The 27,269-nt window shown below is 42.3% G+C and overlaps 1 protein-coding gene across 1 annotated transcript; it reads left to right on the plus strand.

Moving 5' to 3' along the window:
* Window positions 1–26,673, plus strand: CKMT2 (creatine kinase, mitochondrial 2). Its single transcript, XM_074932920.1, has 11 exons — window positions 1–152; window positions 6,469–6,542; window positions 9,654–9,826; window positions 11,111–11,309; window positions 13,533–13,628; window positions 14,369–14,590; window positions 16,986–17,071; window positions 19,563–19,686; window positions 22,029–22,163; window positions 22,512–22,637; window positions 26,444–26,673. The coding sequence occupies exons 3-11, from the start codon at window positions 9,675–9,677 to the stop codon at window positions 26,561–26,563; spliced, it is 1,260 nt and encodes a 419-aa protein (XP_074789021.1). The 5' UTR covers window positions 1–152; window positions 6,469–6,542; window positions 9,654–9,674; the 3' UTR covers window positions 26,564–26,673.
* Window positions 26,674–27,269: the final 596 nt, after the last annotated feature.

Consider the following 27,269-nt stretch of genomic DNA (forward strand, 5'->3'; position numbering starts at 1 on the left):
AGGATTGGCCACTGCAGCAATTATTTTCGTTTCCCTCACACCCTTTTCACCCTCTCATATTACCTGGGCTCCTGTCAGCACACCGACGTGTTATTCCCTTTACACTCTGGGCTCCTTGCAGGCAGCAGGACGTCTCTACCTTCAGCCTCAAGGTCAGTTTAACTACCTGTATTGCTTTTCTAGCCTCAGATTCTGGCATTTCCGATATAAGCATTATTTAAAATGAATTCAAAGCACCACAGGATATGGTGTAATTTGGTTATAATTTATTGATTTGCATAACTACCTGGTGCAGGAAAAAAATGTGTCAGCCCGCTATGCAGCTGCTTCAAATGCTGACCCTTAAGTAACAGTTTAAGTAAGGGAAAAATAAGTCCCTTTACAGATGTGTAACAAGTTCAGAGATAACATCTCTAATTCAATAAGGGGTTTTTTGGATTTTGGTAGTAGTAGCTCTCTGCACTGTGGAGATGAGGGTTTTATGCTGTAAAATAGTGTCAGACTGATTCAGAAGGGCAAGCACTCCCCACACCATGGTTGGGCTTCAGTAGTAGAATCTGAGCTTCTGAGTCTCACCTGGTCAGGTCTGAGTTGCCAGACCTTCAGCTGATAGAAATCAAAAATCATGTTGGTACTAAGGGATAGTTACTAAGGGGTAGTTGTCTGATCTATGAAGAATCACTGATGTGTGTGACTTCTGTTTTGAAGAAGACCTTCCATGTCTTCTCTACATGAATCTATCCATAGTTGCATAGTTTTGGTATTTTTTTCCAGATTATTAGTTTTTTATAACCATTCACTGACCTCTGGCATTACAAGGAGAAAGAAAGTGAAATTTAATTGATTTTTCATGGAGATACTCCATGCTGTGATTAAGGCACAGTTAGAATGATATCTGCACTGGCATTGTTTCTGCACTCTGGAGACTGTATCTTAAAGCCGAACTAGTCAAAAAGGTTTGAGTCTTGCTGAGGGTCAGCTGTAAGAAATTGAAAAACACCACCAATATTGCTTTATGAGAATTAACTTTTTAATTTACATCTTATCTTCTGAACCTGTAGATGATACAGCAAACCAAGAGCAAGGTAAAACTGTTTTCTGGGCATCTAAAAATGGTCTCTCATGCATGTAGTCACTTGTGACATTTATTGCAGATATTTCTAAGGTGCCAGCAACTTCCATAGACGGGCAGAGAAAACTTTCCACTGGCATCTGTAGCCTTTAACTCAAGCTAAAGATGACTCAAAGGACTTACTTCTCAAATATAAAAGACCTGCCTCCTTCTCCCTCCACCACGTGAAAGTTCAGCTCACTGCAGTGATACCGTTAGCTAAACAGCTTAACAGTTTAAGACGTGCGTATACGTTATCTGTCATTATGAGCCTGTGTGAATTTTAGCTATCACTCTGCCATACCTCTAAATGTCACTCAGGATCACATGGTGTGGCAATTAATACCACCCAAGGCATGGTTCAAATATTTAATCCAGTTCTATTTCTAGAAATGTCACTGTAACCCTTGTACCTTCCTTCGCTCCTTGGCTAAAAGCACATGTGCTGCCTAGTGTGAAATATAGGATGACCAATAACTGTTTTCAAATACATTAAGAGAAGAATGGAGCTGACAACTTCCTCTTTAAAAGAAGTTCAGGAAAGTGAAGAATTATTTGCAAAACCTTTTTTTTTTTTTTTAATAGTTAAAGTAGTAGTGAAGTTCACAAGTCCCTTAAAGAATAAAGAAGTGGTTTGTGCATTTCTGATGATTCACTCTCCTCTGAAGTTCCCAGAGAGGGATGCAGCAGCTCCACTGATGTGCAGATCCCAGGATCTCCATGTGCAATGGGACACGGCTGAGGCAGTCCGAGCATGGTGGTAGCTGTGAATCAAATGTCCTGGAGACTCTCTGAAGCCTCTAGCCAAAGCAGCTATGTCAGAGTTTTCTTGATTTAAAAGAAGGAGCTTTTTGGTATTAGTGAGGAACCTGCTGTACAAATGCCATATTTCTTCTGGAGAGCACTTTCACCTTAAACAGAGGCTTTAATCTAGGTATATCGACTGTAAGAGGGGAAAGTGGTTTAAAGCCCTGACATAGGCATTCTCCAATTGTTTCCATCCTGGGCTTCAAACTGTAGTTCCAAGCAGCCCCTTCACCTTAAACGATACTTGCAATCCTTTGGTCTGTTTCTCAACAAGCATCAAATTTGCACTAGAGACTTCGGCTAAATCTTGCTGCTGGATTTTATCTCCGTCTTCTGGACATGGTAGGTGATACATATATTAAAACCCAAATACACTCCAGGCAGGATATTAATGTCCTGGTTACAGGTAGCTGAGCATGTCTTCGGGGGGAAAGCAGAGAGAGAAAGGCTATGACCTCTAAGATCATGACCTTTCAGACACATTTTGCTGATTCACTGCCCACAAGTCATCATGATGTATGGGAATACCACTTTAGGAAAGGCAACACCAATTTGACTTTGAATTTTTTTACCCTTTATGGTGCCAATGTGGTGAGAGGATGGGAATAAAGAAACCTTGATTTTGAAGACACTTCTACATGCTGTACATCTTAGTGGCTGTTAATTTAAGTCAGTGTTGCATTTATTCCCTTCACAATTAACCACTGCAGACATTGATCCACAAGATGACTTGTAAGGAATTAATCAAGACTGTTCACTGTAGGAGGGAACCTGGTGCATGGAAGATACACAACAGCTGTTTCTGAGCCAACTGCTCTGTGTTTCTTCGTGCCCTGATTTTTGCTTTCTCCAAGCGATAGTACAAGTACAACGACCTTGGAAATAAAAGTTTAAAGGACTTGTTGACAGTGACAAATTCCTCTCTCAGAGCTACTGAGCCATGTTCCATGCCCTGGCCTTGGCCCAAAATGTAATCCTGGAGGCACAAAAATTACATCTTAACTAGTTATCATGAGGCAAAGCCAGTATCCAAAGTATGAGCAGAATGACATAATAAGGCGAAAATATGCAAGGTAAATTGTCCGAGCATCTTGTAAAGCTGTTAGATTTGAAATACCGGGAATCTTTAAAGTGCCTTGCGGCACACCTGACTAATAAAAAAAAAAAAACAAACAAAACCTTCCCTGTCACTTTACTTGTAGAAAATCCACCTGATGCTTGATACCAGTTGAAACATGTATATCTTACCCTCCAACTTCACCAGTGAAAGGATACCCAGTTGTGGTCACTGCTGAAGACCACGCTACCTGCAAAGGAGAGGAAGACAGACGTGTTGTAAGTGCTGGGTGACAGTAGAGCAAATCAGCTCTGACTGTGGTAAGGAAAGGCAGGAGATACATCACTTGAATAGGACCGTTCCATGAGAGCCAGCAACCTTGTCACTCACAACAGTGATGCCATGTGCAGCAGGAGTAGGTGCACAGTCCCAGTTACAGCACAGTCTGTCACTGCAGTGCTCATGAGGTCCTGTTTTTGTGTTTCTGCCATCTGCTAAAAGATTTGAGAAGCTCATGCTCTTCTCTCCCTGATATTCCCTGCCTGCTCTTCTTTCCATCAGACTGCAACAAGGTCAGGGCTGTCCTAGTCTGTGGATGTGAGATAGCACTCCATTTTATATTTCCCCACTGCAAAATACCAGTTCTCGTTTAGTCCCTTTGGGCTGCTGTGTCTCCTGATGTGCCGGCGTCTGTTGATCTGCATACAGAATGTACACGGTACTCCAGCTTCATTACAGACTTACCCCAAAACAGTACAGTTTAGATCACATCTATGAATATTTCTTACACAATATGTCAAAATCCCTACATCATCAAATAAGTAATGAAGAAGCTGTCTGACTCTTAATGTGCCTATCTGTTACATTTTGGAAAAGCTGTATTACTACTATCAGAGTATTGTTTGAGTGACACATGCCACAGATCCCAAGAATCTTGGTGAAATCTATAAAATAAAGTTATTAAGGTTTATATGTTGAAAAAAGTGTTGTGTTCAACACCACAGAAATTAGACCTCGCTTGGACAACTGAAGAAGACATGTTCATAGAACTAAAATTCAGTGCAGGTTTAGATGCAGCTAATTCTGCCTTATGTGTTGCTGAAGTCCAGATTCACACATAGCTTGTAGTGCATTGAAAGAACTTGAAAAGTCCTCAAAGTTGGTGCAGTTACAAGCCACTTAGCAGTGGGGAAAAAAAGAAAAAAGAAAAAAAAAAGAAAAAAGAAAACCATAAATTATAATTGGGAACTATTTAAGAATATTTTATCAGTACATACAGAATCCCACAACAGAGGAGAAAACTTCTCTGCTTATTAGGAAGCATTCCAGTTTAAAGGGAAAGATAATAGTAAAAAAAAAATTATGGGACTGATAGAGACTTAAGTTAACCAGGTTCCTGCTATTGCAGACAACCCCATCACATAATCTTACTCGGAAGTGTATCTGTGTTAATATCAGATATATTTCCTGACTGCTGCGGTCAGGAAGATGCCCAGGCCATGCTGAGGACTGCAGTCATCACTCCCTACCCACAGTTCAGGGAACTGTGTGACTCCCAAAAGGTGCCAGCACTTGGCAGCCAGTGACCACGGCATGCACTTCTAGTGAACCGCTGCAGTCCCAAGGGGCTGACATGAACTCTGAATGCATAAGCTATTTAGCAGAGATAAGCTCTGCTGCTTCCATGCTGGGGAGCTGGTGTGACCATTACTGGGATGAAAAGACAGTTCTGGTATCAGGAAGGTGTTGAGGATGAAACAAAATGGAAAGAGCTCAGCATAAAGCCAAAAAGTTATTAATAAATCTGAAAATATGATAGAAAACTGATGGAGAGATGTAAAACAGAGCTAATTATTAAGTAGCTACTTGTGGAATGCATAATGAGTAGAAATTTCTACAACAAACCAGTAAAAGTAGTAACAAAGTCCAGGGATTAAAACTGAAGACAAACAAATGTGGGCCAGAAATAAGAGGGTTTTTTGATTTTTTTTTTTAACCTGGGCTCATTAACCCTTGGAACTTCTTTATCATCTCCAGACCATACTCTCTCTTCATAGTTCTGAATGCAAGACAATGCTTTCCTAGTGCAGGTGTTTTCCTTCCAGCATACCTGATCAGCTCAGGCAAGTGCTCAATTCCTTCTCAAGGGTTAAAACTGATAATCACAAAAGTTCTTCTGATCTTGAAAACTTATTCTCTCCCCTTCCTAGCGGTGCTGCTGTAGCACCATAGGCATCTATGACAAAATGGATTTCTATCATCATGAGCACAAGAGAAGACCCTTAGGAAACTCTTACAAAAGAAAAGTATGCACTTTCATTTTTTAGGCTGAGCAGTGGTTAAATTTCCATGAAGAAAGTTAAATCCTTACAGTGGAGGCCTAATGATAGTCTGTAATAAAACTGAATCACAGCATGGTATTTCTGGTACAGTGTTCTTAGAAAAACATTATGCCTTTAACGATACCTTTAGCTGGGATAATTACGTTTCTCTGAATCCACAGAGGTGGTGATGGTGCAAACTTATTGTTAGGACAGGTTGACATTTTCTGTGGGGGAAAAAAACCAGCTGAATCTGTTAATGATTTGAGGTCAGATTTGACAAGTAGCTTTGATGAGAATTTTTTTTAGGTTGAGACCATTCCATTCAGACTCTTACAAAATTGATCTTTTTGAAGAGCTTGTTTTGAAGCCACGCATTACTTAGAAATCATGCTAATTTTAGAGAGGAAAAAAAAAAGAAAACCAAAACTAAATGGTCTTGTTTCCTGTCATATAAAGTGTCTTATTCATTATGCACCTTCATTATGTAAAAACTGTTTGCTGAACTTGTGCACCAGGTTTTTGTGCAAGTCTATTTGTGCTATTTTGATTGTATGTGGACTGACTACCTGTGCAAGGGGTAACATGGACTCGGTTTGTGCTCCAGTACTATGTGCATGTATGTTCAGAATTATAGCCCACACTTGTGGCAAGAGGCATTTACTGAATTAGGAGTTAAACCATATTGATAAAAAGAATTACAGTCACCATTCCACAGCAGTCCAGATGATGTTTTTCTTCTCATAAGACATTCTAACTTTCATGTTCCCCTAGACCCTTTGCATTTGACAGTCACAAATGATGGTCCCTGCGATGGCAATGCCACGCTGCAGTCAGAAGGTCCTACCTAAGGAGCAGAAGATCAGGCCAGCTGTCGTCTCCCAGTTCCTGCAGGCAGCAGCCACGTGATGCTATGATTGATGCTTGTCAGGTCACCTTCTCAGCAGAGTCACCTTTTCTGCAGGAGTGACTGGGTTTAAAAAGCTGAGGAACTTACCGGTAAAGACAGAAACTGAACTTCTGCTTACAGAACTGCAAAATTTGGGGATGAAAATATTAGAACAAGGAGTGCTGGGCTTCAATTGTAAGAAGAGATGTGTAGTTAAACATTAGTTTTTTAAAAAACAAAAACCGTCTGTCTTACTCTGATTTATTTTTTTATTTTTTTTTAGGTAGTTAACCTACGCAGGCTGTGGCATCTCCAGTGTTGGAGGCTTTCAAGAGCTCTTTGAGAAGCATCTGTCAGGTAAAGTAGAGCCTGCTTTGGGGTAAGGGAAACCTTTTCTGTGATCCAACAATGCAAGAATGTCTTGGGGGTAAGGCACGCAGCCACAATGGAAGATAAATTTGTCAACAAGAAAAATACTTGCATTGTGGGTTTTCATTAAAACTCAAAAAGGAAAACAATTTTATGAGCACAAAATCTGCCTTTGATCCCGTGTCCAAAGCCAATCATTCTGTCCCAAAGGTACAGACTCATTTAATGTATCAGACCCTGAAAGGGTGAGAAAACTGCTGATGCTGCCTGAACAAGGGAGAATGAGACCATGAAACTGTCCATACTGAGAGGGTCTGCTTTAGGGATTAAAGCCTGGCATTGCACATCTAGTGAAAGACAGGCATAAATAAGAGTGAGGAGGGGGTACTCATACTCATTCAATAGACTAAGTAAGGTAAAGCATCCCTGTATTTCCCAGATCAGCCATGGCACAAAGCCTTCACCGTCTGAGTTACCAAGGAAGCCTTTGCCTTTTCAAACTGGTTCCATTCCCCCCGGGTTCATCCATTTCTTTTTCTGGGTGGTTTATTTATCTTTCTGTTCACAGGCTTTGATTTCTGTTACAACCTTATACTCAGGCACACAGTGTAGTTCAGCCTGAAAGTCAAGGATGCCAAGCTACCCACAGCCACCCAGGGTACTGTTTGCACACCGCATTCTGCAGAAGGCTTGCTCTGCTCAGCTGCTCTCAGGATCAGGCACTCTTTTATCCAATGGCTGTTGCAAGGGCAAGGCAAAGGATGCGAGAAGCACTGAATCAGCAGCTAAACAACCTTTAGCTTTTAACAGCTTCAGCAAGCACAGTTTGTCTCCCAAGGAAATCACAGAGAGCAGCTTCTAGCATTCCTCACCCTCGCAGAGCTCCTGTGTACTTCTCGGCTCCTCCAGAACAAATTAATGTCAAGTGCCTAGCAAAGAGCACACTGTGCTTACCTTCCAGTCCCAGACCACAATATTTTGCTGATCCAGAGTGTAACTTTCTGGCTGGTATGTTGCTTCAATCTGTTGTGCATCCTTGATCATTGGAAAAGGCTTGAAGGTAGAAAAATACGCAGCCAGTCAATAGCTGATGTTAAAAAGGATAGGACTTTGCCATCACATTGCATTAATACAAGGGATGGAAGTTATGTGAAAACAGTAAACAACACAGTGCAGGCTTGCCAGGAAATATGTGACATGGCTAAATATAATGACCTGTCTGAGGCTATAGCTTTACCTGTTAGGCTGTGGTACGCGCCGTAGTCAATAGATGCGCTGCTCTGGTTATTTCTGAAGCATTATAATTGTTGTGCCTCACACTTCTTTCTAAATACAAACTGCACACAATTCCTCTAATTTAATCAGATGTACAGACCAGATTTGTCCCTTAAAATGACACAGGATTTATAAGCTCCCAAAAATCTGAGTCTGGTGGAGATGCTGATGAGTGCCTGGGGTCATGAAGTCATAATGTCATCAAGGGGATTTTGATATGGCTTCTAGTTTTCAGGACAGGATTTTGACTGGCAGTCAATTCCTTGCAGTAAAGATGACACATGTGAAACAGAATTATAAATACATAGAACTGCTGTGAAAATACATGTATTGTTTCTCAGACACTTAGGTATAACAATAATAGTTCTATGCAGATTAGTCATAAGCAAATATTTCCAGAGTGTAGGATGGGGATGCTATCCTGTGAAAAGGCGCAAGAACCATCTGCTAAAAACACACAAAAGAAAGCAGCACAAAAACCTCCATCACAAACCATCTAACTGATTTTGATTTACAGTCAAACAATCTCCCACTGCATTTTGGGAGGGAGAAAACCCATTGCAGTCATGAGAGCCTGTCCTGTAACTCTCACATAAATGAATTCCGAGATGGAGGAGAGACACTCGCAGAGATGATAAGGCTATGCTTGATGATCTGCCTCCTGTCCCATCTGGGTGTCAGCACATATTTCATTATATTCTTGTGCTGTGCAGCTAATTATTGAGGACTTGGAATAACAGAGGAAATTGCAACTTATTCCTGATGGAGAAAAAAAATGCCCTCACTGTGTGGTCTCTCCCTATTTCTGTTTGAGATAAATTCTTTCAGTAAAAAAAAATATTGAAATTTCTGTCAATCTATCAGCACTTTTCTCTAGAAGGAAAATTAGATAAAAGTGTATTGCATTTCAAAGGCATAAAGGAAACAGAATTATCAAAGTTCAAGTATAAAATTGTTTAAACAAGATACAGGACATGAAACAAATTACTCTCAAACTTGAAACACACCATCTCACATATGTGACTAAAGTACAAAGAAGATAGAGCTTTGAAACAGGAAACCATGCAAGCAGATGAGATCGTTTTACCAAGTGAGAAGACATAGATGCAACATTGCATTTGTCTTTAGACAGGAGTGGAAAAGGTGAAGAAGTACAGGGTTTGGGGCGAACTAACCCAGACCTACATGAAAATTACTGGAAATTAGAATACTTTGCTGGCTGAAAATAAAACCAAATGCTTCGAAGTGTTTAGTTTAACCTCTGAAAGAATGGTGAAGAAATTTCATAAACAAACACTTTTTTTAAAACTTAAAAAAAACAACTGAAGCAGCATATCCTGGGGGAAAGGTCATGTTTTCTCGTAAATCTTCAAGCCTACTTCCCAAAGATGATTTACCAGAGTCCAGTTTTAAGAATTAGCTTCTGTCAAGGACACAAATTGGAATTTGTGTCCTTTATTTAAATACAAGTTATATCTTCTGGAGGAACTCACGGGCACTGGCAATACTAGTCAAATTCTCATTCTTGGGAGAAAAAATATGCATCCTCTTCTTCAGGCTTTCATAGAACATGCCATTTTCTTTGCTAGACTTAGATATCTCCTGTACTCCAGATATAATCTCAGTAGAATTAAACACAAAAAATACATGTATAGGAATAATACATACAACTACTAACCATTTTCCTGAACACACTATATAAGTGCAAATCAATAATAAAAACAAATTTCTTCCTTACAGGGCTACCATTTAAGGTGAGAGTTTGCTTGTCATTTGCACTGCATGAGGATTTATGGTTTAACATTGGGCTGTCTTCTCTTCCAGACATCATATCCTCCAAGAGGAATGGCTAGCACCTTCTGTCGTCTCCTGGCTGGCCGTGCAACCACTGCACTCTTTGCAGCCGCAGGCACAGGGGTGTTAACCACCGGGTACCTCCTCAACCACCAAAATGTGAAGGCTGCTGTTCATGAAAAACGGAAACTCTTCCCTCCAAGGTAAGGACTTGGGGTTAGGCAGTCAGCTGAGTCACCCTGTTAACCAGGCTGGATGCAACGTTTAACTCTGTAGAGGAAGAAGATCCCTACAAAGCTGCAGAGTCCTCAGTGGCCACGCCATCTCTGTGTCTGTCCATAGGCCATGTAACCCGAAAACGAGCACCCTTTATTAATAACCCCAGTTTTAGGTAGCACCAACAATGGCCTTCAAGACCAGAAAGGAGGAATGTGAGATAGTATCAGCACTCAAAGAAAAATTGCCGAACAATGACGAGCCTAAGAAATATTTCAAACTTTAGGCAGCACACTACATTAGTCCTTATTTTATCTCATCAGCTATTGAACGTTTTGCAGCTCTACCTATTGGGCTAGCTGATTGTATGGACTGCACCATTAGGCAATGTGAAAATATTTTTATTATGCAAGCAGTAAAGAAATTTCCCATGTAACTGCTGTGACTGAAATGCTCCTAATTTGTTACAAAATGGGTGAGTGATGATTAGAAACTAATTACAGATCTCCATCTCTATAGAATAATTTTGCTGGTCATACTTGTGAAAAACAAAGGGCATCAGGCTCTGACAGACCTTTTTTTTTTTTTTTTTTTAAGTAGTGAATACTATCCTAGTTAAAATACATTCTTATAGGAATAACAGAGTTGTGCATAAAGCAAATCATTACTAGCACGAGGTAGCTGTGGTCTGACTCAGTTGCAAAAACTACATGTTATAGCACAACATCTTTATTTTCCCTGGTTTAGTACACCATGCAGCTTTCTATAAATATTGATGCTATTGAAGCAGACCCAGATATTGTAAAAGAGCGAGCTGACATAGATCAGACAGTCCCACTGATGTCCACAAAGCTGTGAGAACACCTGGGCTCTGAATTACAGAGAACTTGTTCAGCTAAACTTAATTCCCTCCCTACTAACAAAACAATGTTAGAGCTCTTTCCTTTCTGAATAAGAGTGTCTCAGCAGAGATTTAATGGGGCTTAGTACACTTTCAGATCTTGTTTGGACTCATTTTCCTGGTGGCCCCAAGTAGCAGAAAGCTGCAATTACCTGTTGGTGTGGTGGCCCACCGGTGTGCAATGTGGGATACTTTCAGTGACAAATCTTCCTTCCCAAAATTCAGTGCAAAGTATGAAGCAAGAACTAATTATACTTTTAAACCATGCTGTCTACTCTGTATCTCATGATCCCTTTAATAGCTTCATAAACTACAAGGATCACTCTTCAGAGGTGCCACATTAATTGGTTGGGATGATTGTTCTCTTCAGCGCAGACTATCCTGATCTCCGCAAACATAACAACTGCATGGCTGAGTGCCTCACGCCGGCCATTTACTCTCGGCTAAGGGACAAGATGACTCCCAATGGCTACACCCTGGACCAGTGCATCCAAACTGGGGTTGACAATCCTGGCCACCCTTTCATTAAAACTGTGGGGATGGTCGCAGGTGATGAAGAGTCCTATGAGGTAAGACATTTCCACAATACTGTTGTATTTGGTTCAGTTTTCGTGGTATGGTTCACAAGAACTTGTTAGATGAAGACAGATTCCCAGCAGGGTATGCACTCCTAAGATAAATTTTATCCCACAGAGTACATAAGTGGCAGGCCATGTGCATAAAGATGGTGTTTTCCCTACTCTTCTACATTAGGAAATGCATGAATATAAGGTGTCAGTACAGATGTCTTCTCTGCTGCAAATGAAGTTAATAAAACATACCTGCTTGGGAGCAGCTGCTACCTGACTCCAGCAACCACCCTTCTTTCTACGACTAAACTTAGTTTATGGTAAACCTATGCAAACCTAAGACACACAAAATAAAGGTAATGTGGAAATCACATTGTGGAATAGCAAGAGGCAGAAGTGAAACAAAAATGTCTTCTGTGAAGTGCCAGGCATCATTAAGCCACAGCTTTGGGATGGTTGTGGTTTGAGCTCAGAGGGAACTGAGCACCACACAGCTACTCACTCAGCCCTTCTCCCTCAGGAATGGGAAGGAGAAAATAAAGCAAAAGCCTCGGGAATCAAGATAAGAACAGGGAGGCATGATTCAACCACTATGATCATGGGCAAAAGACAGATTCATTAGGGGAAGAAAAAGAAGATCACTTTAATTCAGACACTAACAAGAACAGACACTAACAAGAACAACACTTAACAGACACAGTGGAACAGTGAGAAGCATTACCACATTTTAAAAACACCTTCTCCCCCACCCCTCCCTCTTCCCCGGGCTCGTTTTTTCCCAATTTCTCTACCTCCTCCCACAACAGCAGCACAGGGGGCAGGGAAAGGTAGTTGTGGTCAGTCCCACCACTCCTCCCTCCAAGGTGGGGGAACTCCTCACACTCTTACCCTGCTCTAGTGTGGGGTCCCTGTCACAGGAGACAGTCCTCCATGAACTTTGTCCAACATGAGTCCTTCCCACTGGTCACAGCCTATACTGAGCTGCTCCAGCATGGATCTCTCCCACATGTTGCGGTCCTTCCAGCACTGAACTACAACAGCGAGGGCTTCTTCCTACAGAGTCCCAACCTTCTTCAGGTGCAGCCACCTGCTCTGGCGTGGGCTCCTCCATAGGCTGCAGGTCAGCAACTGCTCCACCGGTGACCTCCATGGGTGGCAGGGGGGCAACCCTGCCCTCTCACCATGGGCTGCAGAAGGATCTCCTTCTCCTCCTCCTTTTCTTCAACTGACCTCAGTGTTTGCAAAGGTGCCCTCCTTGAAATTCTTCCTTGCAACTCCAACTCCTCCCTCAAGGTTTCCCTTCTTAAATACATTATCACAGAGGTGCAGCCACCATCATTATGTGGCTCGGCCTTGGCCAGAGGCAGGTCCAGGTTGGAGCTGGGGGAACTTTGAGAAACTTCTCGCAGGGGCCACTGCTTTAGCCCGCTCCCCTGCTACCAAAAACCTCACCACTCACTCAAACCCAGCACAGGGATCACGATGAAAACTGAAGACAAACAGCATCAGGGTGGACAGGCTTATTTAACTCTGGAATAAGAAGAAGAGGAAAAGAGAGGAAAGAGAGGAAAATCCTTATTTTTATTGACCTCTGTGGTCTGCTTCCTTCAGTATACCTACAATGGTATCTATTATTATACAGTCTCCTAACAGTATCCCAAACACTGGGCTGCTGAAGATGGACTGAGACATCTGGCATCCTGGACTATCAACTCCTGTGGTTCGGTCTACCCATTTAGATCTGCCACTGCCACTGCTCCTCATCTGCATGAAGGTGTGGTTGTGATTGGTGTTGACACACCTGAGCCAAGTGGCCCTAACAAGGACTAGTAGCCCATGGCAGTGAAGACATAGGGCATTATCTAAAACCAAGAGGCAAGCTGCTGGGGGACTCCGAGTGTGTGTTCTGGTTAGTAACACATCCTGAAACCTAACCTAGTTGCTACCACATCCAGTACCTGTTTGGGTAACTGGAGTAAGCTTGTAACTTAAGTAAGGTGCAATTGCACCTTCTTTCTGTTGTGAAGACAAGCAACTGCTACAGAGCACTGTCTGAGTCAAAGTACCCCTTCCCTCCATATTTACCCTGGCTGCATCTGCAAAGCTCCCTTTATGTCTGTCACCCAGGAGCCTGCACCAGGGAACTTCTACTGTGACTGAAGCTGGGGAATTAAGTGTTTCTGTAAAAATACAGACTCCTTCTAGATTCTTTTGACTCCATAGGTGTTTGCTGAGATTTTTGATCCTGTCATTAAAGTGAGACATAATGGCTATGATCCACGGACAATGAAGCATCACACAGACCTGGATGCATCCAAGGTAGGATTGAAATAAAATAACGAGTCAATAAAGGCTCAGGGCTGCTTCTTACAGCGATGATATTGTATGCAGTAGTACTTTTTCCTGATACAACTCCAAAGACACCAGTTTTATGGTTAAGGAAAGTGGGATGCCACTCATGGCTGTAACAGCAAGACAGCTGCATCCCTGCCTTGTTCCTAGCAGGGGGATCAGTCCCAGCTATTCTAAGCATTTGGGCCACGGTCTTACTTGGCACAGTGAGTCTGTTCATGAGCTTACAGACAACCATGTGTCTAAGGGTTGGAATGAAAGCAACAGCTGACTCCAACACACCCACATACACATGATCAAACCTTACCTGCTGCTTAATATTTCCTTCATAGTTCAGCTACACTGTGGTTTAGCATCTTCTGGGGCTTTCTTGTTTTGAAGGATTTTCCTTACCTGTCTCCCTTCCTCTGCCTATATCTGTGTTTCCAAAAGCCATGCAGATTCCTTCAAATTCTGGGACTGCGAAGGACTAGCAGGTTACTCTGACACATTCATTCAGTCAAAGAAACCTGTTGTTCCTATAAATCCTCCTGGTGTCTGAAACTCTGGGACGCTCTTTGTATCCTGAGTATTTATGATCTCACAGAGAGGTTGTCATACCTGGGCAGAAAGATGACCCTTTTTTTGTACAATGGGATTTAGGTTTTTTAGTGGTGGGCTACAAGACAGGGGGATATATGTGAACTAATAAATCACCCTTCCTTCAGATCACCCATGGTCAGTTTGATGAGCGCTATGTCCTCTCATCACGGGTGCGGACTGGCCGCAGCATCCGTGGCCTCAGCCTTCCTCCTGCCTGCACCAGGGCAGAGCGGAGAGAGGTGGAGAACGTTGTGGTCACCGCGCTCTCTGGGCTGAAAGGAGACCTCTCTGGGAAGTACTACAGCTTGACCAGTATGTCTGAGAGGGATCAGCAGCAGCTTATTGATGTAAGTATAGCTCCAGTGCTGACACCACCTTCATTTACTCTTGTTAATCTTTATCTTTATTTGGGGTACATGCTTTCCTGTGCACCTAAGGAGGATAAACACATCATTAACCCAGTAGTTAATGGCCTGTTGATATTTTTAATGTGATGGCAAATCATCCAGGTTCTATATTTTGGCTATGTACATAACTGTGCTCGTCCAAAACACGGAGCTATATTCCAGACAGCAAGATCTGTGCCAAAGCAAAGATACATGGCTGCTGACACCTCTTAGGACAAATAACGAGGAAAATTCAGGACAATTCAGGACATTTTCTTCGTCGTTTCCTTGAGCAAAAATTGATTATTTTCTATATTGATAACCATTTTTAACTAAAAATGTTACACGGAGATAAGCATTACATATTATCTGTATTCTAGACTCAGCGTGGGAGGCTTTGTCTGTAATTTCTTCACATCAAAACTACACTAATTTTAATTTCCCCAGAACGGCTGTAGCCTGCTGCACCCAGGTGACCTTTTCTTAGTCCTGTAGCTGTGTTTAAGGACTTGAAGGATCATCAACTGTCCATAATGACAGTTTGCATTGTCACACGGATGGAAACACAAGGATTTCCATCACAGATTTTGTCACAGCATGTGACATGTCAAACAAACCTTGAATGTGCATTTTAAATATCCAAAAGAATGGCTGTACCCTGTTAGCTATATTCATGGCACATTAATCCATAACATCAACCAAAAGGGAGCTGATGAAGTAACATAACTATTTTTAACCCTGGAACTAGGTGTCTCAGGCTGGATTAACCAGGAGTTAAGAATTTATGTAAGGTCAGTAACTTTTTAAATTGAATGTCCTTGGTAATATGTTTATTGACAAGAAGTTGATGACCTATTGTAGGTTTTATTTCATTGCCTTTTTTCAGCAAGTGAGAGCTCCTCAGAAAGAAGAGGTAGAAATAGGAGTGCAGAAAATATAGTTCCTTCATAGTTTAAGGCTAAATCCTTTGGGAAGTGGAATAGGCTTCACTGATTCAGCACCTTACCTTGTTTTGTTTGGTTTTGTGGTAATGGAATTTATAGAAATCAGGGCATCGAATGTTGTAACCTCAGGTTCCATCTTTAATTCATACCTTTGCTTATCTCCCCCAGTACTTTAGGACCTTGAACCTTTATGGTATGAGGCTTCCCACCAGCCTTTAATAAGCACCATTTGATCTTGTTAAGATCAAATCAGTGCTAGCTGAATGGCATTCAGTACAGAAGGCATTTGGTACTTTGCAGATTTGGGCCATATGCACATAAGAAAAACTAATAGTGTTCAGCTGTTTTCTTGCAAAAGGGGAATTTTTCTTTCAAGCAAAAGTGTCAAGTGAAGGAAGCTGCGGAAGGAAATGTTGTGTCCCTGTGAAGAGCAAAGAGAGCTCTATACCTACTCTTTCTGCATGGTTGGGGTTCTGGCTGCATCATATCCATCACGGGGTATTGAAAGACGAAAACCTAAAATTCTCCACTAAGGGAAAAAAAGAAGTAAAGCATAACAACTTGTCTACCATGTCATATTTATTCTGGATAGCTTGCTTTACTGTTCTTAATTAAATCCTACAAACACCCCCCCACTCCACCCCCACCCCCCCTGCATTTGATATGGCAGTGTTTGAGGAATTAAGAATTAATAATTTTTCAACACACACATGAAAATCAAATATTTATTTGCTTTGTGAAAAAAACAGCTCAGTTAAAAAAAAAAATCTAAATGATCTGGAATGAGGCAAGTCAGTGGCACAGCAAATGCTACACTTATTAAATCAGAAATAGCATCTCTGTTAAGGAACGAATGAGTCTGTGATTCCAAAAGGTCAAGCTTAGCACTGATTTAATTCCTACCTTGACTTCATGCTCAGAATAAATTGCTGAATCTTTGTACTGGAGAAATATCTTTCGGAACTAGCTCTTTGGTTTTGTTTTTTTTTTTTTTTCCTTCTTTTAATCTTTAAGAACTCATTGCCTTCTCCTACCCTGAAATACATTTGTATGCAGAAAACGTCTCTGGTACGAACAGTCAGGTCCTTCCAGAGTACCCTTTGGTGTGTGTATGTGGCATTAGGTCCCCACCTCCCATTCCTACCTACTGAAAAATATTTTTGGCAAAACATGGACATATTACCAATGTCAATGAGAATCTGAAAGACTCAAGAAAATCACCTGGGTAAAATGCTTTTAGTTCTCAGAAGGAACCAGATTCACAAACTTTGATTTACTTGGACATTGATTGCCTTCACATAAAGTGTATTAGACAACATTAGACAACATTATGCTGCTTCCTTGAATAACCTGAATTTTGTTTTGTTTCTCTCTCTCTTCCTCTCTCCTTTTTGCCCCATTTCTCTGTCCAGGATCATTTTCTCTTTGATAAGCCAGTGTCCCCTTTGTTAACATGTGCTGGGATGGCACGTGACTGGCCAGATGCTAGAGGAATCTGGTATGTTGTGTGACATGCAGAAGCTTGTGTCATGTTTTAAAGATTATGTTACAAGTCTCCTTGCTTGTCCTAACCTTGCAGTCACTCTGTCCCCATACTCACAGCATGTTCAATTTGATTAAAAAAAAAAAAAAAAAAAGTTTTCTTGCTTAATTTAAACAAACAAAAGAATACAAAACAAAATCCAGTAACGAACGGCAGAATGGGACATCATACACACTACACAGAATCATAGGCATGGCTCCTTCTTTGGGTTTTTATCTCCCTTTTTTCTCTTTCTAGATAAAAATTTGATGGGGGAAAGAGCCCATGAGTCACCTTGCGGTCAGAAGAGCTGAGGTTACAAAAGCAGCTCTAACAGCAGATTGTAGCCGTGCTGTCTGCTAGGAACCACTGGCCATACAGCTGCAGGACACCACACTGCAAATTCCTGTCCCCCTCCTCACTGTCAAGTGACAGAATGTTATTTTAATTCCCAGAGCTGAAAATAAGCCTTTCTTTCCAAACAAACTGGTCAAAAAGGAGATACAGAAATTGAATTTCCTAATTTGTTCTAGGTCTGTTTCTACTTTCACAACACACTTGACGTATCGTGTGCCTAAATACGGTATTTTTTGTGGAAAGACAGGGGTAATAGCTCTGAGATCACCCACTAGCAGAGGATGGGGGCAGCTGTGCAGTGCATATCATCTGCATCTATCCTGCTATGCTTCTAGGTGTTACGAGATGCTTTAATTCTGAAAAAAAAAAAAGGCTAAAAAGGATTCTGAGGAATCACCTAGCCTGTTTTCTTGCCCTAGGCAGGCCCATGATCAGAGAGGATGGGAATTTATGTGGAAAAAACCCCAACGGTTCTCCAAGCAGTGTCTGACAATACTGGCTCTTGTTCAGAAGCACAGCCAATATTACTGCAATGAGCTAAACTTGATTTCTGACAGGGAGCAGGCACTGTGAAACCTGATCACCCCTGAAACCTGATGACCTGCTGTAAATGTGTGAGGATTTTTTTATTTCAACAAGCTTCAGATTAGTGCCCTGGTCCCCATCTAAATATGAGGAAGAGGAAAAGGGTAAAGCTGAGGCATCCCATTCATTTTCTCTATAAAAAAGCAGAAGAAATACCATCAATATAATTACTATCCAGGGATCTGCTGAAAAAAACAGACTTCTTTTTTTTTTTTTTTTTTTTTTCCTTGTTTTACATGTGAAATATCAGGCAGACTGGAAAAAGATTAGTATGATTGGAAAGTATTTCAGTAAGCCACATTCAGAAAACCCGTCTTTCTCTTGAAAAAAAAAAAAAAATTAATCAAAAAGAGCACATGTTCTGGAAATTATTTTGCTTATAATGATTGTGATCCTGTCCTTGTTATGGGCTTCAGGACCTATTCCCACTGACCTCACTGTGGCAATAGCACAGTTTAAATGCACTCACCATGGCCTCCCTCTGTGTTCCTTAAAGCAATCAGGAGACATAGTCAATTAAGGGGGGAGCTGAGTCAGGCCAATCTCAGACTCGTTGGAAAACCCTCCCCTGAACATTTGTACCTGACAGGAGATGAGGTAACTGGACCTCAGGTGACCATAATGTCAGGGCACAGGATGTTTACACAATCTCAGAGTTGCTTTGGCAAACACCAAGTGCAAAAAAACCTCTTATGCACAGTAAAAGACCAGCTGAAACTCAGGATCTCAGTGAACCTGAACTTTCAAATTTCATGGGTTTCAAACCTGGTAATATTCCACGGTTTGTACAAATGTGTCTGATCCCATCAATCACCTTCCACATGCTGTAGAAAGACTGTAGTAGAAAAGAAAGTGAAGAAAAAGCCAGGAAAAGTGAACTCAGGTTTGACCCAGCACTTAAAAAACTGAGTCACATCTGTTTGAGGTAAGCGGGGGTATCTTCAGCCATTTTCACCTTGACTGACAAGGCAGCATCACTAACGTGCTGTCCAGAAGCAACATGCAGCTGCTGCCCTCGGACATGTAACTTGACTGATGTGGCAATCCAGTGATACCAAGCAATACAGAGAGCACTGGGATTTGATTTAGGGAGGAATACAATTAAGTAAGGACATATTGCTTGGCCCCCAGCCAACATGTAAATGTTTTTTCCTAGCTACACAGTTTTCTAAGAACAATAAAAACATCCCTGATGACAGAGGATGCAGAGCTTGGCCTCTCCCTTTGCTGCAACTCCCAGCTCATGCGAGAGGACAACATATTTTTCCTCACTCAGTACCACGGTGCATGATGTGATCAGAAAATCTGCTCTCCTTGCTGTGCCTGAGAAACCCCTATAATGCCATTGGCATGGGGGAACCAACTGTGAAAGCAGCTCAAATCTCCAACTCCACAGAACAATGTTATTTCACCATGCTTAACCGCTCCTCAGCCCTGAAAGACTGTGAAAAAAATAAGGATAGGGAGAACTATTTTTCAGGGCTTCTCTTTTTAAATATACTATTTTTTTTCCCCTCTCAACCAGGCATAACAATGAGAAGACATTTCTCATCTGGATTAATGAAGAGGACCACACCAGGGTGATCTCCATGGAGAAGGGTGGCAACATGAAACGGGTGTTTGAAAGATTTTGCCGTGGTTTAAAAGAGGTAGTATCTCAATGAGTTTATTACTTCTGCTTGTTTATTGTTGGGCTGTTGTCAGAACTGCTTACTGCGGTTCTGACTGAGGTGACATCTCCAGGAGCAACAAAATAAGTAACACCAGTCCACATAGCAACCCACACTAATGCAGTTAAAGAAGGAAACATGGGCAAATTGCTAGCTGAGTTGCAGGGGAAAATAAATAAAATATCTTTGTGGCTTTTCCATTCAAATCTTAAGCACAGGCTGGCTGAAAAAATATCCCTTTTTGCCAGTTTGTGCCTGTGGGCTGTGGGAATTCATAACTCAAGCATTTGATTTGGATTGCTTGATTTGCTTAAATGAAGACTTTATTTGGCCCAGCCTCCTGGTTCTCATTCCTGAGCAGAGTGGATGCTGCTGAGGTTGTGCACAGGATTCAGAGCTTAGGACCCCTTGGCTCACTTCCGCTTTCAGGGAGATACGTGGTTTTGTGATGGAACTACTAAGAATGATAGCCAGGGTGCCAGGATTTTATTGTGGTCTAGCTATTCACAAAGATAAAAAAGCTTTCATGAGACAGTGTGTGGATTAAAACAGTTTCATCTAGACAATCCATGGCTCAAATCAGCTCTGGGTCCAGTGCAGCCCTGTGTACTGCTCGGGCACAGAAAGAGCTGCTTTATCAGGGAAAGAGGACTTTACTGTGTCCCACAAGCAATATAACTACATGCAGTGGAACTGATGATGTGGCCAAAAAGTATTATCCACTACTATTTCCACATCATTCCTGGACGGACTGCCATAGTACAGGGAAGCCTACAGGTTAAGCTATGGAAGACTGAAATGGGTTTGAAATTGTCTTCAAGACTGTGAGAATATTCAGGCTGCATAAAAGAAGTATTTGTCCTCATTGGGGTCCTTGGCACACTTACTTCACCTGCACTGCTGGAGGAACAGCATTTCTCTTCATCACACTGCTTTTCTTCCTGGGTATGGAAATGCATATTGGGCCAGCCTTGGACCTCTTGTTTCGTTCATGTCACCTTGGCAAAACAGCTTCTCTGACTCTCTAGAGACACCCCTCTCCAAGAAAATCCCCAGCAAGCTAACACAGCTGTGCACTGCTTCCAAATCACTGCACAGCCCTCAGCCAAAAGAAAGCAAGGCCAAGCAGGGACAGCAGGGAGCTACAACCTCTTGGTTGTGGAAGCAGAGGAAGTTCAGGACATCCATAGGGAAGTTGGAGTATGTAGTAGGTTTGGGAACACGGAGAACAAAAGCACCTAATGGATGCTTCTTTGGCATTGTGGTGGTTAACTGGGACCTGTTAGGTCCAGGGCATACCCGTGAGACTGACCAGTGCACGGCTGGTGGGTGCTGTTCCCAGATTTGCCTCTGCTACTGTGCTTAGCTCACATTCAACAGAGGTGGAGCTATGGGAAGTGGCCAGGCAGCTTCAGAAACTGCGACCAGAGCAGGTGTCTGTGTCAGGAAACCAGGTCTAGTTTCCCACTATCAATTCTGGTGTCCTCACACAGTATAGATATGATGTTAGGAGAGTCCTTTAATCTGTAGCCATCTGCAGAACAAAAGTATTCACCTGTATTTGCAGAGGTCTTATGAGCATGAGCTGGTTTATGTATCCAATTCTCCTCTGAAGGAGAAGATAACTGAATTGAAATTGTATTTGGATTACAGAAGTCCAGGAAGTGTAGATGAGTGAACAGACTATCAGCCTGTTCAAAGGTCAATAGACCCTTGTGATTTTTCTGCAGATAATTATTTTACTCTCCTTTCTAATCTGGTCAGAGGTCTACTAATGAAAAGCATTATATACAAGCTATGTTGTCTCCTTATAATGGAAGTATGGCTGTTAATACTAAGCATTTAGAAGTCAAGTGTCCTCCCTCGAGAGTCAGAGCATCACCTTGAAAACTACACAGAACTCAGCTTCAGCTCCTTTTGTTTGCTTCATAGTGTTTGAGTTCTTTGGCCTTGTGTGTTGCAACCTTGCTCCAAAAATACCAAGGTTAGAAATGCATGACAAAAGCCTTATTTCTTATGTGAAGGTATGGCTTCCTGGGCTAAAGCTATACCACCATGACAGGGAGCTGTGTGATAAAGAGTCTGAAAGCTAGTGGTTGTGAGAAAATGAAGAAATCCTTGTAAAATGCACTGGAGATCTTGGTGCCTGATGAGTGCAAACATCTGCATCAGACGCAAACCAGACTCTACTCAGGTGTAAATTTATGCAACTCCACAGAAACATGGTGAAAAGAATCTCAGCTATAAGCAGACATCTTAAAATTAGACATTTGTATGCTGCCCTTTTCTTTTTGCCTTTTTTTTTTTTTTTCCCATCATAGGTGGAAAGATTAATTAAGGAACGGGGCTGGGAGTTCATGTGGAACGAGCGTCTTGGGTATGTTCTGACCTGTCCTTCCAACCTCGGAACTGGTTTACGTGCTGGAGTCCATGTTAAGCTGCCCAAACTAAGCAAGGTAATTTAAAAGGCCAGTGACATCAGTCAGCTCTTCTGATTTATAAAAGAACAAGTGAAAAATGACAGTTTACAGAGACTGCACATTAGCATGATGTGTAACAAGGTCCCAGGGATAATGTATGACTAATTGAGCACACTTTTATTCTGCAAATTATCGTATTTGTTATGGAAATTAATCTACTCAGCAGACAGCCACCAAGACAGGGTGTAATCCAAGGACTGAGAAAACTATCCGACTCTGCCTGTCTTTCTGGAGATGTTATTAGGTCATGGATGATATCATTGCAACAATCCAGCAAATACGCAGCGTAAAAGGCAATAAGCTCAAGCCTGTTTCTTCTGATAGGATCCCAGGTTTCAAAAAATCCTGGACAACCTGCGTCTGCAAAAGCGTGGCACTGGTGGAGTGGACACAGCAGCTGTAGCAGATGTTTATGATATCTCCAACCTGGACCGCATGGGTCGCTCAGAGGTAACCTGTTTTTTCTTTCCCCCCTTGCTTTTCAGCTCAGATCCGTACTGATATGAGTCACTTTCCCTCTGGTTGGTTTTCCTCTGCTGACCTCAGTGTAGCCATGGCAGCTTTCACTCCTGATGAATTTGGTCCAATAGAAGTGCTTACTCAAAGAAAAATTATTAACATGCTTGACAAATATTCCTGTCACAGCAATGAAAAAAACCCAACCCAGAGCAAGTTCCACAAATGTGACTTGCTCTCACTACATGCTGAGTATCTCCGTGGAGAGCACGCAGGGGCTGGAATGATTTGGTTTTGGTAACAGACATCCCTCAGGATGATGTTTCTCAGCATCTCAGCGCAAACTCTCGGACCTGCCTGCCTGCTGGAGTGCCCAGCTATAAAATTGGTGTCCAGCGGCCTCTGCAGTGCTGGACTCAAGACATGTTTGTAAGTTGTACAGCGGGCACTGAGCTAGCCACTACACATTGGGTGGTACCTGCTGCATCCACTGCAAATTCTTGGGGAAATAAACTGAGATCAAGTCCTAACCCACCCAGGGAGTCAGGCACTGAAAGCAAGACTGGTTTAAGGTGTGTTCATTTTAGTATTCAGTTGTGCACTTTCTCCACAGTTACACAGCAGGACAAGACAAGTCCTTTCACCCCAAAATAACTGAGGAGGAGGAGTTGGTGCCATCTTCAAGTGTCATATGTGGCACTGAGCAGAGAATCCGGGAGAGCTAGGTTTAAATCAGGGCAAAGACTTAAGTGTCAGATCTGAGCCCTCCTTGTTGGACTGTAGGCTATGATAAGATGGGTTCGTCTCAGACATTTGTTTTGAAGCTATTTCAATTTGAATGAGTATTTGTTGTGCCAGGGAGTGGAAACAATCGTACAGCCTGGTGGTGCTCCTGCTCTCCTGGGAGACTCAAGTCCCAGACCTCATTCTAGTTTCACATTTAAGTATTTTATAAAGGAGAACAGCTCCTAAGGGCAGATCTACTGGAGGATGGGGGAGAAACAGCTGTTTCAAAGAGTTGCAGCCTCCTTCCACTAGCCCTGCCTGAGCCAAACCCTTATTCCAGGTCACAGGCTGTAAGTCCTGTGGCACCACTACATCTTCACTTTCCTCAGCTGTGCTCACCCTTGGCAACATTGAGAAAAACCAAGACAAAAATTTACCTTGAAAGGTAAAGTCCGGTGATTTGAGCACTCTGATAGTTAGGTAAGAAACACAGGTTCAAACCTTCTGTCAAACATGTCTTTCACCCTGTCAGAGGTGTGCTGTAACCTCTCAGCTATGATCAGTTGGGCAGGTCCTGGTGGGACTGACGTCTTGAGGACCCTTTTTCTCCACTAGCAATGCAACACACGATTCGGGCTCAGATGCCAACCTGCTTGTACACATCAGGACTTGAAGGGCTGCCTGCTTGCCCAGCAGCAAAATTTTAATTACCTTGGGGGCTTTGCTGCAAGTTAAAACTCCATTGCAAAGAAAAGCACGGTGTCAAGGTGTGTTTGTCCAGAAGAGAACAGCTTTAGCATCTTAGATAAAGATGCAGCCCAACACCTGTGTTCAGCCTGATTCTGGGTAGGTTTTCATAACATGAATATAACACTGCAATAACGCACCTGGGTTACAACTAGATTCAAACTGGTTCCCAGACAGCCAGCTGGCTTCCCTTGCTCACCTTGGGTTTTCTGCCACTGAGACAGAGCCAAGTCGGGTCTTCTGTCTTATTCAGACATGCCCTTGAATGCTGTCACGGACAAGGGTCATTTGGACAGAGGTTTGGAAATTTTGAACATTGGGATTTCATGTAGGCAGCTACGTACCTTTGGATTTAGACTGAAATAAATAAGAGTGAAAAACTATTAAGCTACATTAATTTGCAAAAACAGTATGTGACAAAGACATTTATTAATACCTGAAACATCATGTGTGCTTTATACTAAAATAACACTAATAATACAAAAGGATTATATGGCATGATTAACTAACAGGAGTTCTACTGACAGATGGCCTAAACCTATAAATTTTTGTTTATATGAAGATTACTACTGAAGTCAGTGATGCCTCGTACAGCAAGGATTCAAAAGTTTAAGTCAATAGATAAGATACAATCCCTACCTTGAAGATTTTGAAATCTAAATAAGACAAGACAAACTCAAGGGGATAGAAATGTTTTATTATAAGACTTTTTTTTTTTTCAATACATAATAAAATAAATTCCATTATGTGTTAAATGTGTTTGCAGAACTGAATTATGTTCCCAAAGATGCAAGATAAAATTGTTTGGGTTTTTGCTTTGTTTCAATTATTGGTCAATGCAAACTTGATATGAAATTTCCTTTCTCCTGCAGGCTGCGAATTCAGACCTCTGATTTCCCAACACAGCTGGTCTGTAAAAGACAATAAAATAAACTGCTAAACCACTGAAATGCTTTATAATAAAAACAAATCCCTTGAAAATCAGTGACTGTCACAATAAAGAGACAATGGGATTAGGTCTTCACATTTGGTTTTAACAAGTCAGTCATTAAAGGTTGCTAATGAACCATTTCATGAAGATTAAGAAAAATCAGTGCTATAGTTTGCTAGCTAACTATACCACAGGGCCTGTGGTCCTTGCATGTCACCCCCTGTGGAGAAAGTCTGCTGGGGACAAGGCACCTTGTATTTTTCAGAACTTCTGAAAAGGGTAACAAAGACACCACTACACCCTGCCATATAGAACTGCCAATTTTGGCACTGCTCTGGGCCTTGAGCTAATCCCACCCCTGTCAATGTAAATCTAGAGCTGAAAACAAAGGACTGATGGATGATGCAGAGCCAGCATGAGTTTAGGATGAGTGCCTCTGCTTCAGAGATGTAGGTCCTGGGCTTGGCAAAACTGCCTTGGGAGAGCCAGCATGCTTGGCAGAACAAGTAGGACATCTCTCCGCACAGCTGACAAATCATCACAGCAGGGTTCATGGTCATGTGCAGGGGAACATATGGTCCTGAGACATGCCTGTGGAGAAGTACGAGACCCTGGTTTGACGAGCTGTCTCAGGTAGTCTAAATGTCTGTGGCCAAACAGATATTCCTGCCATCTTCCCAGTCCCTGCCACATGAAGGACTCCTACCCCATGCCTCCAGCAGCACTCAGGGCCAGCGTGAATCAGGGAAAGGAGCCTCTCTCTTCCTCTCCTTGCACCACCATCCCAGTTAGTTTCAGTCTGACTCTGTGCTCACAGAGGCACTACCAGCCTGGAACCCAGGAAGACACAGCAAGGGCACTTGCTGATTCAGTGAAAACTGTCTGATGATGCTGAGCACTCACAGCACTGCTGTTTTGGTTTCTTTGTTGCCATACACTGCGTGCAGGGAACACAATGGACAGGCATCCCTGCCTGTGCCAGGCATTACTTCTCAGCAAACATCTGGGAAGGATCCTGCACCCTCATGGTGGTCACATTTGAAATAGGTCTCTCAACTCATGACTAAACATTTTATATAAGGATTTCCATTACTTTGCTTTTTTCCTATAGGAATATGAGCAGAAGCAGAATTTGGTGGAAATAACGTCAGGTGCCAATTTTAAAACTTCTGTTGCTGGCAGTTCAAAGTTAGGGCCAACAGGAGAAGGGAATTACTATGAGTTTCCACTGGACCAGCATGACCCATACTCCCTGTGCCACAGGGTGTGTGATCTCTATGCCATGACCATCCTTACTTATAGCTTTACCTGCTGTCATTGTACTACAAGCCAATTTTCCCTTCCTCTACTAACAATAGCTAAAGCTTCTACTACTATTATTTTCTTCTTCTCGTAGGTGGAGCTAGTCCAGATTGTCATTGATGGGGTCAATTATCTAGTTGACTGTGAGAAGAAACTGGAAAGAGGTCAAGACATCAAAGTGCCACCCCCATTGCCTCAGTTTGTCAGGAAGTGATCTTGCTCCTGATGGCGGCACCTGATGGTAAATATGGCTGCCATTCTGACAGAAAGGCACCTCTGTATATCTCTGTATAAATATCATGTGCAATAAAACACTGCCCAATACCTGATGTCTCTTAGATGCCTGGCTGCACTGGCAGGAACTAGTCTTTGTGCAGCTTTGCTAGGATGTACCCAATACAACCACCTGGGTATGCTCTTTTGTGGGGCCTGCTTCCCTTCCTTGGTTGGTGATAAAAGTAGGACCTCAGTGATACAAAAAGCACAGATCTCTAATTCTGTCCTACATTTTCACTTATGGCCTTACTTACAAGTCTCCCACAAGCACCCTATTTTCATTCACAGACACATTTCTCTCCAGTGACTGTCCAGGCAGCCAAAATCTCCCAGCCTGAGGGGCAGGTGCTGCGAAGTGCTCACTGCTTTTTCAGCAACTGCTGGACACCATGGTGAGTTCAGCAGTTAACTGGAGTTGCCTTCAGTCGCTGAAGGAACCCAGTGGTGTCTCTGCATGGGAGCTGTCTTCTCAGTCCAGGATTGGTCTGCACACAAACATCTTTACCATGTCATCCCAAACCCTCACACTTTTTCACTCCTAGAGAACTCACCAGGTCACTTCTCAGCTGTTTCCCTCGGGCATCCTTTCTGGCCTGTGGTCTCAGGCTGCAGCAAGCTGGCCCAGAAATCAGCAGGCAAATCAG

Source organism: Athene noctua, chromosome Z (genome assembly GCF_965140245.1).
Source record: "Athene noctua chromosome Z, bAthNoc1.hap1.1, whole genome shotgun sequence".
Taxonomy (NCBI): Eukaryota; Metazoa; Chordata; class Aves; order Strigiformes; family Strigidae; genus Athene; species Athene noctua.

Coding starts and splice junctions, on each gene's coding strand:
- CKMT2 (XM_074932920.1), top strand. CDS start 9,675: ATGGCTAGCACCTTCTGTCGTCTCCTGGCTGGCCGTGCAACCACTGCA. Junction 11,310..13,532: donor GTGATGAAGAGTCCTATGAG/GTAAGACATTTC, acceptor TTGACTCCATAG/GTGTTTGCTGAGATTTTTGA. Junction 17,072..19,562: donor CCAGATGCTAGAGGAATCTG/GTATGTTGTGTG, acceptor CCTCTCAACCAG/GCATAACAATGAGAAGACAT.